This window comes from Symsagittifera roscoffensis, chromosome 10 (assembly GCF_963678635.1).
Source record: "Symsagittifera roscoffensis chromosome 10, txSymRosc1.1, whole genome shotgun sequence".
In the NCBI taxonomy this organism is placed as follows: Eukaryota; Metazoa; Xenacoelomorpha; order Acoela; family Convolutidae; genus Symsagittifera; species Symsagittifera roscoffensis.
The window spans coordinates 33,894,217-33,906,297 of NC_087071.1; the positions used below are offsets into that span (position 1 = coordinate 33,894,217).

General features: G+C 34.6%; 1 protein-coding gene across 2 annotated transcripts in view; it reads right to left on the reverse strand.

Moving 5' to 3' along the window:
• LOC134855223 (uncharacterized) overlaps positions 1-10,515 on the reverse strand; it is a 54,119-nt gene extending 43,604 nt beyond the window's left edge. Inside the window, exons 1-2 of one of the 2 annotated variants that reach the window (XM_063871679.1) lie at positions 10,225-10,515; positions 772-2,673 (exon numbers count right to left, since the gene is read on the reverse strand). In XM_063871679.1, the coding sequence (XP_063727749.1) occupies positions 889-2,673; positions 10,225-10,383 (1,944 nt within the window). In that variant the 5' untranslated portion in view covers positions 10,384-10,515 and the 3' untranslated portion in view covers positions 772-888. Of the gene's footprint in view, positions 1-771; positions 2,674-10,224 lie in introns of those variants that run through there. The other variant, XM_063871680.1, reaches the window with a different exon arrangement.
• Positions 10,516-12,081: the final 1,566 nt, after the last annotated feature.

Sequence of the window (12,081 nt, forward strand, 5' to 3'; positions counted from 1 at the left end):
TCATTGAACCTTCGTAAAGATCACATGCTGGCCAATTTCAAAAAATCTTCCGCGTGAAAAAATCAGATTGCAAGATGAATAGAGAGTAGCAGTTACAGCAACTACCCTATTTACTCAGACAAACAACGTAACTGACAACTAATAGAGAAGCAAAATTGCTGCTTTTGCCTTGCATAAGTTTTATTTTAACGTTTTGTTGGATTGCTGAATAAAGTTAAATAGTAAATCCAAACTTTGTTTTTCTTTCAAACTTTTGTGAAATTAGTATCTGGCAATCAAGAATTACTACGATACACGTTTCGTTAGCTTTTATAATAAATTTTTTGTACCAACAAAAGAGCTATCAAAAAGCTTTGCAAATTTAAAGGTAAAGTTGGCCCAACACTTATTTAAAAAATTTTCGTGATAACTCATTCATTTGAAATGCAATTAGATTTTTTCTCATTTTGAATAAGTCTCAGCGTTCACTCCACCAACATTTACTTAGATAATGGGCTTGCAAGTTTTACGGATAGCACGTTTGAGAAGTTAAAACATGAATTACAATAAGACATGAAGAAATGAGATAGTTATTTCTACCAATTGTTGTTTGCAATAATTGTATCACCTTGTTGGCTTTGTCTAAATTTGTCTTAATGTTAGGCTCACATTAGGTATATTTTCATATGAGCCTTTCCCATTTGTTATTGTGCCAACTTTCTTAGTTTCTTACTTAAGTTTCTTAGTTTTGAAAAATTTTTCAAAGCTAAAACTGATAAAATCGATGCTGAAAACTACATGTTTGTTAAGTTTAATTACATTTTTGGTTTCATCCTTTTTAGGAACCCTCTGCTCAAATCTCCAAGATTAGAAAGAAGTTCATTTTTTCTGGAATACTTGCAAGAAGGTCTATTTGCTTGCAGGAAGCGGTTGTTCGTCAAACCAAAACGTGCAGTTAATAGTTGACGGGCAGTTTCCGAATATTTGGAATTGATTTTGAAGGGAACCTTTCTTGTGTTTTACAACTTGCCCGTTTCTGGTTGTCAATGCATGAGCCAAGTAGTGCTTGCCAAGAGTGATGATTGAGAATTCCGTGAATCGGTTCGACGGCAGTTTGAAACTTGGGATCCGAATAAGTTTGACTGCATCTGGTGATTGGACTTGAATCATTGTAGCTGCCTGTTTCAAAGCACTCATGTTAGCTCTAAACTTTTCTTCCAAGGCCTTTCTATTTTTGATGAAGTCATAGTACAATGCCCCAAAGGTTTTCTGAACCCAGTTGATTGTATGGAAATGATGTACTGTTTCCGCGCCACTGCATTTTTCAGCAAAATCCAAAAAGTCAAATCGATGCCAATAATCAGGCAAGTTGCTCCAATCTATCAAGTAAGGATTAAGTTCTTTTATCTCAGATGCAATTGCCTTGTCGTTTGTGTTGATCGTTTTCACTGTCAAATGGCAAAGGATTTTCTGATTTTGAATAAAGCCACGCAGTTCACTTAACTTTTCTGCAGTTTTCTCGGCAATTAATGCAACCAGGGACGTTTGGCTCGGCAATAAACTTTTGCAAACTTTGAGAACGTCAATCGAATCGAAGAAGTTCTCAAAATTAGGAACTTTAATCCAATCATCGTTCCAATCAGGAAACATCGTGCAGTTTCCACATACTCCATTTTCATCTGTGAAGAAACATCCTGTAAATAAATAGCGAGCCAAAGCCAATCTGTCGGACTCCGATTTCAAGTTATCTAACAGAATGAAATCGCAAGTTTTTTGGTATTTAAGAAAAGCGTCTTGAGCAAATTGGACTTTCATTCCTTTCTTGCGCTTCCAGTTTTGAGCGTGTTTTGAAAGCAGTTCATTTCCAATCTTGGGAACTTCAATTTCCAGAAATTTTGCGAAATCTTTTTTAGTCTCTCTGTCCCAACAAGTTGAAAACCAAACTTGAAGAATCGTTTTGTCTTTCACTTTTTTATTTTTCATCATCTCATAAATCAAAAAGCTTCTTGCTATTGTTATTTCAGCCTGATCGTAGCCATGAAAATGCAAAACTCCTTCTTTTTCAGTTTGAAAAGATCCCCATAAAAGTTGACTAAAATCAACGTAACCAAAAAAGACATAATGTCGATCAAACTCGAAAAAGAGCTCCTGGTTCGGGCTATTCCGTAATATCTCTGAGAATTTCAATGTGAACTTTGACTCTCCAAGATCTGTCTCGGTCGCGTATGGCTTGTCCCAAATGTCGCCGACTTTCAAGTCTTTGTTGCGACTAAACTGAAACAGCGAAGACTCACAAAAAGTCTTGTTTTTTTCAGTTACACCCCATCGCTTCAGTGCAATTTCCGGGTCAAAATCTTCGTCCAAAAATACATCCTGGCCGTCCTCTATTCTTCCAAATAAAGCAATGCTTGATCTTCGATTATCAATAAGCTTGGAAACATGTTCGAAGTTTCTCGGATATTTACGCTTGTACTCCATCGCGTAATCTGGTATTAGGTACGAGTAAGTTTCTACTAACTTTTCAACTTCACGCCGATTGGAATCAAAATTAGTCTCCAATCTGATAGGAAAATTGTTACTCCTGGCTGCAGCAGCTGACTGACTTTCAGGGAGATATGATAGATTTGATGAATTTTTTTGAGATGAAAGCTTACAGTTACTTTTGTGAGTTTTCCAATCCTTCTTCTGGCACTTCTGAAAAAATTTTAATACAAAACTTTTCAAAACTTTTTGAAATGATCGAATTTTGAAATTACAGAAAACTTATAGAAAGGTCGGCTAGAGGGAACTTTTTCATGGCATTTTCTAATTAACTGATTTTATTAATCTGATTTCTGCTAATGTTGTGTTAGTCGACCAATTTTGAAAGAAGATCAAGAAAGAGAAAAACAAGTTCAAATAGACATTTTCAAATGGTTTTTAACAGAAAAAGGGTGAATTTTAAAAAAATGTTGACCACTGAGTCATTTGAACAAAAAATTTTGTCGTTGGTCAGCTCGGGTAATAACAACAATCGACCTAATTGGTTTTATTCAAAGAATAGAAAAACACTCAGAAGCCGTTGACTACCAAGAAAACCATAAGACTCATCATTTAAAGATTGTGGGCTTGTTGTCAAGCCAGCTCTTAGAGGCTTCATTCTACTCCTCGCATCGGTTGCTCAACTTTGGGAGGGGGGAGGCTAATTGCAATTGTGGGCATTTGAACATATCACAGACTCGATTGATGCATTATTGTTTCTTGAACGTGTTCATTATGCCCTCAATTGTCACTTAACCCCTTAATTTTTTTAAAAAAATTATGGCTCTTCTTCCTTCCCCCCACCTCACATAAGCTTCAATATAAAGAGTGGTTTTACGAGGTTGAGTTTGAAATCAAATATGTTTGTCGTGGCCTTATTAGTCTGTATGTAAATTTTCATAGCAATCGGACAATGTGGTCAACAAATTTACATGTAAAAATTTTCAGGTGGAGGGAAAAAGAAAAAGAGCCAAAGTTTTTATTCTGTTGACTCAGGTGTGTTTGAGAATTCATCTATTAAGAATGAATCAAAGCTAGTTATTTTGGCAAAAAAAGCCATTGGTGGGCGTAGCGAACCCGTTGTTTAACGGTTTTTGCGTACTTCAGGTATTTCAAGACTTTTGTATGGGGTTACTATCACAAGAGTGGGCGACACTTTGGTAGTGGCCTAAGAATCGAATCCTTCAATAAGTTCTGAGGCGTACCTGGCTCTTTTCCAGTCCCCCCCCCCATTTCAAATACCGAGTTTTTTGTTTGTTTTACGAGTTATTACGGCTAAATGCGTGATGTTACGCTGTAAAGTATGAAGAACAAGTTTGTTCAGAATTGTCGATTTGTTCACCACGCCAAATTTATTTGCATTATGACAACGTTAAATAAACTTTTCAGTATTGAATTTGAAAGGGGGGTACTGGAAAAGAGCCGCGTACCTATCAATGACCTAATTTTCCTTTCATCTGGTTTTCTTATTCAACTACTGTAAAACGTGTACACGTGCTCAAATACTAAGACGAATCATAATTTTTGTCTCAAATTTTGCAATGATAAGAAATCAACTACCATAAACCCAATCAGGAAATGGCTCGGCTCTTTTTCCTTTTTACCCCCACCTGCAAATTTTTTCATGTAAATTTGTTGACCACATTTTCCGATTGTTATGAAAATTTACATACAGACTAATAAGGCCACGACAAACATATTTGGTCTTCATACTCAACCTCGTAAAACCACTCGTTACACTAATATATTGAAGCTCGTGTGAGGTGGGGGGGGGGGGGAGGAATGCAATGCAAATTGGCATGGTGGACAAATTGACATTTATAAACAGATTTGTTCTTCATACTTTACATCGACACATAACGCATTTAGCCATGATAACGTGTAAAACAAACATAAAAATCGATGTTTTGAAAGGTGGGGGTGGAAAAGAGCCAATAACTTCACTCAATCATGAAACGGTGATTCGGAAAAACTTGAGAATTATGAGACAGGACCACATGATATTGTGACTATTTAAGCTTAATCTCCAGTTTTGCCTAATTTTTTTCTTCTGATGCTAATAAAGACTTGGGCTCTTTTTCCTTCTCCCCCACCTGCAATTTTTTACATAAAAATTTGTTGTTAAGACTGTCCGATTGTTATGAAAATTCATATACAGGCTAATAAAGCCACGAAAAACATATTTGGTCTTCATACTCAACCTCGTAAAACCACTCGTTACACTAATATATTGAAGCTCGTGTGAGGTGGGGGGTAGGGAAAAAGAGCCAAGACTTGAAACTGCTATTTCTCTACCTATTTTCTCTAGTTCTTCGAGTCACTTTTCAATTGTATAAACAATTTGGGCAAACATAACATGCTTACTACAAAATTAACAAAGCTAAAATGTGAAAGCAAATAAGCCATCCCAAAAAAATAGGGCAATAAAAGTTTCGTAAAAAAATTAGGCTCTTTTTCCTTCCCCCCCCCCCCCACCTGCGAATTTTTACATGTAAATTTGTTGACCACTTTATCGGATTGTTATGAAAATTTACATACGGACTAATAAGGCCACGACAAGGCTCTTTTCCAGTTTCCCCCCCCCCCTTTCAAAATACCGAGTATTATGTTTGTTTTACGTGTTATTACGGCTAAATGCGTGATGTTACGCTGTAAAGTATGAAGAACAAATCTGTTCAGAATTGTCGATTTGCTCACCACGCCAAATTTCATTGCATTATGACAACGTTGAATAGACCTTTTAAAATTGAAATTCAAAGGGGGGGAAACTGGAAAAGAGCCCACGACAAACATATTTGGTCTTCATACTCAACCTCGTAAAACCACTCGCTACACTAAAAAAATGAAGCTCGTGTGAGGTGGGGGGGAGGAAAATGAGCCAAAAATTATTGTGCCTCTACTCGTGTATACGTGCTCAAAAACTAAAAAATAATAATAAAAAAAATTGGCTCTTTTCCAGTCTCCCCAGCATTTAGCCTCCAGCATTTAGCCGTATTAACACGTAAAACACATATAACACATAAAACTCTGAAGGGGGTATTTTGAAGGGGGGACTGGAAAAGAGCCAATAAATTTTGTCTCAAATGTTTCACGATAATCGTTGAAGAAAACTGGAATAGAAACCAAGTTTTTTACTTTTTTGCCCACAATTTTTGGGTTAGCTGGTTTGTCTTTACAATCAAATAATTTACACATACCACCAGTTGTAGCCAAAAGTCTCTGAGATTGAGTTTTGGATTTCCGATGCAGTTACAAATTATGCAAGTAAATTTCAAAGAAGTAAATTTCAAAGAAGATGAGAATGCAGTACTATTGAACGAATGAAATTAGATTCTCATGTAGGTTTTGAAAAATTGTCTGAAAAACAAAATTTAAGAGGAAAATCTGAAAACTTTTCTAGAAAATGAGGCTCTATCTCACAAAAAACTGAACTGAAAGTCCTTGATGATGAATATTTTGAGACGCATCCAAGAAAACCATTCTGACAAATCTTTAAAAGAAACACTCACTTTTCGTCCTTTTGTACGAGAAAACTAACAAAATTCGGGTAAATCCAATTTTCAGCGACAAGCAAATTCTTAGGGGATAACATTTTTTTTTTTAAAAAGCGAGCAGTTACCAAAATCAGGGGCGGATCTAGGATTTTCTCGAGGGGGGGGCCGGATTTTCAAAAAATTTTAAATTTTCCAAAATTTTGACGACCTTTTTTTTTTTAGGTCGACCAAATTGATTTTTCGAGCTCTCCCAAAGCACTGTTTTGCCCATATTTTGGCAAAATTTTCAGTGCCGCAGGCAAATTTTTGAAAAAACAGTATAACAGTCAAAAAAGCCGTTTTTGCGCACTTTTTGAAAGATTTTGACAAAAAGTAGCGTTTTTTTGGCGCGCGCTCCCCCTCAAAGTTAGTATATATTGGCGCCGAAGGCGCCTTTAGAAAAATTTTAGGGTCGGTCGGCCAAAAATGGATTTCTGAAAAAGTATCAAAGGGGGGACCCTTTGGGTCGGCAGGGGTCGAATCCCTGATGGGGGGGGGGGGGGGTGGGGGCGTCCGCCCCCCGCTCCCCCCTCTAAATCCGCCCCTGACCAAAATGATAAAAACTCAGTCCGAATATCAAATTTTTGGTATAATCACGTTGTTGGGGGCTATTTTCATACATGTAAATGCAGTAGCCGATTTAGGGGGGGGGGGGACAGACGCCTCTTCCCCCCCCCCCCTCAGGGATTCGACCCCCTGCCGAGCCAAAGGGTTCCCCTTTGTACTATTTTGAGATATCTATTTTTGGTGATCTACCCTAAACTTTTCTAAAGGCGCCTTTGACGCCATTTATACTAGTTCTTGAGGGGGGAGCGCGCGCCGAAAAAACGCAGTTTTTTGGTCAACATTTACTAGAAACTACTTTTTTGGCCTGTTTCTTTCAAAACTTGCCTGCGGCGCAGAAAATTTGGTCAAAATGTGGTATTTATAGTGATTTAGGAGAGCTCAGAAAATCAATTTGTTCAATTTTTGAGTTTTTTGGAATTTTTGAATTTTTTTTTGAAAATCTCCCCGTCGATAAAATCCTAGATCCGCCCCTGTATAAATGTGTTTGTTATCTGTCTGTTTTTTATCAATTTTGTTTTTTAAATAAAACAGAATGACCTTCACCTTTAAGAAACTTTTTTGTTCGTCAAAACCCGATTTTGAGGACTCTTCAGAAACTGTTGGCAACCACAAATAAAAAAAAAACAAGCTTGTTCAGGATGTTTGAAGGATTTTTGATCAAACTAAAAAACTTTTACAGCAACCCCCTTTTTGACGAACACAAACTATTTTCCTAAATGTTTCTGCGGAGAAAATCTGATTTTTTTGAAAAAAGAATTCAATAGTGCCGAAGTACAACAGTGCCGAAAAATGCAAGGTTGTTCAATTGTGCTGGAAAATGATAATTTTTGGCACTGCTGGAGAAGATCTATCCGGCACTGTTACATTTTGCTACTGTTGAACTGCCTCTTTTTAGAACATTATTGCGAATCGTTTTTTTACATTCTTTTTTCCTTCCAGTTAGTTGAAATTTGGTCCTTAAAATAGCTTTAAAAAACTTTTATGTTTAGTTGTTCAAAAATGGAGACTTTTGGATCGACCCAAAAATTGGGTCGATATCTTTGGGTTAATTGGAAATAATTTTGGGTCGACTCACATCAATTAAGTGATTTTTTAATAATTTGGACGTTGGTCAAAATATGATGTATCAGTAAACGGAAAAGGGCGGACCAGATCAGTAATTGGAAAATCCATAATTTAATTACGTAATTACGCATTATTTGATTAACTCATTACAAGGGCAAACTGTGGATTTTGAGAATTGTGAGTGGATTCCGCTACAAGGACGCTACCTTTTTTCTTCTTTTCTTCATTCATTTCCTTTGATCGTTCCGACAAAATTTTAACATGTTTCAAGACATGTCTTACATGTCACTGGAATCCAGGAACATACAGACACAAAATTGTGTGCCTATCCAGTGCACAGTTTCGCCTCGTAATTATAATCATTTATTGACTCATTTAATGACTCTGAGAATTGAGGTTTTCACAATCTGACAAATTCTCCCCTCAAACAAAAAGTTTAATCAAAAACCAAACTAAATAACTCTTTTTCTGAGCGTAAGTTTGAGTTGATTGTCTTAGCTCTGAAAATTATTATTGTGTTTCAGTATAGTGATCATACGCATTCTAGTTTAGACGTAAAAAATCAATTGTAACGGATTATTATGATTGTTTTTGACAGTTTCAAAAATTGATGATAATTATAAAAAAAATTGTGTTTAAAGGATTTACAATCGATTATAATCGTGATAATTTCCAGCAGATTATAATCTATTATAATCGATTATAATTGCATAAATTTCATTCAAAAATTCTTTAAAGCAATTATATTCGATTATAATTGATTGCAATCTCCTATTTTGTCAGATTTTCCTTAAACCAATGGTAATATTTGATTAAACCCAATGAGTTATTATTTTTTGCGAATAAAAAATCTCTAAAAGCAAGATGTCTTGTCACACTTTGGTTCATCTGAGCACAAAGTTTTAACTCGAAACAAAAATTTAAGAGAAACCCTTCCGTATTGGTTTAAAGGTTCCCGTGGTATGTGAAACATTAGTCTTCTGAGTATATTAGGAAATTAAAGCAACAATGCTGATATTTTGGTGGTTAAAAAAGCTTAAGATGTGCGATGGTTAAAAGAAAGTAAGCTTCAATGGAGAAATGGAAAAATTTAAAAATTATAAATTTGAATTAATTTGAAAACATTTAGAAAATTTCTCACATTTTTCACATAAGCTAATATCTGCAAAAATCATAATAGAAGAGCAAGCCGGAAGCAAGGTCGGACACAAAATGAGGAAACAGAAGGGATTATAATCGGTTATAATGCTTTGTTTTGTGCACAACACATGAATTAGAAACTGGAATAACAATAATCGATTATAATCGAATATAATTGTAACGAAAAATAGATGAATCATCAATTGATTTTGATCGATTAAAATGTATTAAAAATGATTATAATAGGATTTAAAAAAGAAAGATTATAATCGATTATCAATTGATCAAAATCAATTTTTTCTCAGTTTTACTTAGACTGCTACTCAAATCATAGTATAATTGAATATAAGCGCTCGAAACTGGATGCGGGCAGATAATTTACTGACTCGTCGGTTTACTGTCCGCATCCAAGTTTAGGCGTAAATATTCTATTATAAAGGATTAGTATGATGATTCTTCGACAATTAAAATTGATTATACTTACCAAAATAGGGTTTTTAAAGGATTTATAATTGATTATAATCGTGATGTTTCCCAAGAGATTATAATATCTTATAATCGATTATAATTAATTATAGTTCTTACAAAAAACCCTTAGACTCAATTATAATCGATTATAATAGATTATTTAAAAAAATTTGCCAAAATTTTGTCAATTCAAAACTATGTTTGATTTATATTTTAGAGGTTATTATTTTCGTGTCAATAAAATTCTCTAAAAGAGAGATCTCTTGAACACTTTGGTCAATCTGAACACAAAGTTTTACCTCGAAACAAAAATTTCATAGAGATTTTTTCATATTATTGGAAAGATTCCCGCGGTAGATGAAAAACAAATCTTCCGAATCAATCAAGAAACAAAATCAATTAGCTGATGTTTTGGTGGTTAACAAGCTCAAAACATGCATCACAAAACAACTCTAATGGGGAAGAAATGAAAAAAAAACCTTAAAATTTTGAATTGATTGGAAAACTTTAAAACCATTTTTCTCAGTTTTCATAGAAACCAACGTCTACAAAAAGCTTATAGTATAAGCTATTTAGATGCAACTTCGAAGACAAAATGGACAAAAAAAATTTTAATCAGTTATAATCGATTATAAAATTATCAAAAAATTGACGAATTAATAATTGATTATAAAGAATTATAATTAATTAAAATTTGATCTTAAAAAGGGAGATTTTAATCGATTGTTATATGATTAAAATCAATTGTTTAACAATTTTAGTAAGACTGGTGATAAAATTGTAATATAATCGATTATTAACGCTTGAAACTGGATGCGGGTAAATGCATTTATCCTGGCTGCAGTTTTTCGAGATTCATTTTTGCTCTATTTGGAACAAAAAGACTTTTCATTTTGAAAAAAAACTTTAAAAAATAAGCTCGTATTTGATTTGATATGATAGAAGGATGTACCTGCGAGCAGTAGAAAACTGTTTGGCAACCAGTGCATGCTCTGGCATTACTCTGTTGACAAACATTGCAAGTTGACAATAATTCTCGATAAGATGTTGAAAAACTTTGTAACCATGTTGAACTTGGTTGCGTCAGCTCCTGATTCTGTTGCTGATCCATGCTCAACTTTTTGTTTGAATAATGATGTTTTTTGCAACAAAAAAAGTAGCTGTGATGGTGAGAATGTAAAGCACTTTTGCGTTAAGTTTAAGCAACGAACTGAAAGTAAAATTAAGCAAAAAAATAACAATAAAAGCACCATATAAAACTTGTGATTTAATTTGTGAATCAAACATGTTAAAGCAAGAGGCGCACCATGAAAAATGGTGCTTTGCAAATGAGTCGACAGAACATGAAGGCAAAAAATAAAAGACAAAAGACAACGAAAAGTATAAATTTTATTTGATGTTATCGTTGCCGCGTCGAGATACCGCTCAAAAACGTTCTTATACTTAACTTACCCATAAGCTTATGAAAATCGATATTTTTTGTTTTTCTGCTCTTGGACCCAATCTGCTCTTAGAATATTCTGCTCATTGACTGGCCACCGAGCAAGCTAATGAGAAAAAAATTGTTATTGCATTCAGCTTGTATACATTCGATGGGCTTACTATTTCTCAGAAGTGCATTTAAATAATTGTGTGCATATAAAACTAACGTGAGAATAAATAAATAAGACGAAAGGACATTAGATCGACCCGGAATCAAGACGACAAAAGAGCGTCAAAACATTTAAATTGAACCATTTAAATTCTGGATGCTGATGTTTTCTCAGAGATACCATAGCGAAAATGCATGTATCGTAGCCTATCGTTCAATCTGTATATCGTTTAAACACCATCAGAAATGGTTGTCGTCGTATTTGTTGGATATACGTGTCCAAATGTCCGAACGAATACGGTTTTTGTCTTTATTGTTTTTGTTTTAATTGTCGGACAACATGAGTATTGTTTTGTAGCATTAGGTACAACATCACGTAAGTACACAGATAAAAAATCTCACAAAATTTAGGTTTCTATATCTCCGACCGTTTTTGCGATGCGTAAATTACCATATTAAACCGCAGATAATTCTAAAGTTAATCTCAAAAATCTTAGTTTTAGAACGGTATCTCAAATATACATAGATTATTTCCTAAGTTTTCTGCCTATTAACTTGTTTTCTTACACTGATCTACATACTGGCTCTGCACATTCGAGTATATATACATTCTAAAGTTGTATTTTGCAAATTTATCCGACAAATTGTCGTTTGATGCAAAAAATCGTATAAAATACACATTTTTTCAGTATATCGAATGATTTCACACTATTAAAAATAATCGTGTTGAGTTAGGACCGATGTGGTTAACTCATAGAGTAATTTCGGATAGGGTACACCGTCTGCTCGTCACGCTATCTTATTTTCGGCCGGATAGATTCGTGCAACTTCTTTGTCTAATACCGATCCTAATCTTACTCTTATACTATCTAGTCTCAGGGTGTTTAACTAGTCTCTGCTAGGCTCAATAGATCTAGGGTATACTGGTTTATTGCGGCTGCTGAAGTTCTCTTGGAGAGGCAACTAAGTTCTAAGTTAAATTCAAATCTCTCTGGTGCTGAAATTACAAGTAATTTCAGCACTTACAAATAAGTGGGTTGTTAGTTAGATGGATCATGATTGGTTAATATTAAATACTTTACAGTGGTAAAATATCTAATTTATCCAATCATAAAATATAGTTTAGATCAGGTTCCACCCATCCGGGTTTTACAGAGTTTTTTAGAATTATCTTTCTGCAATTTAAAGGATGGATGATGGACGTTGGTATTTGGCGAA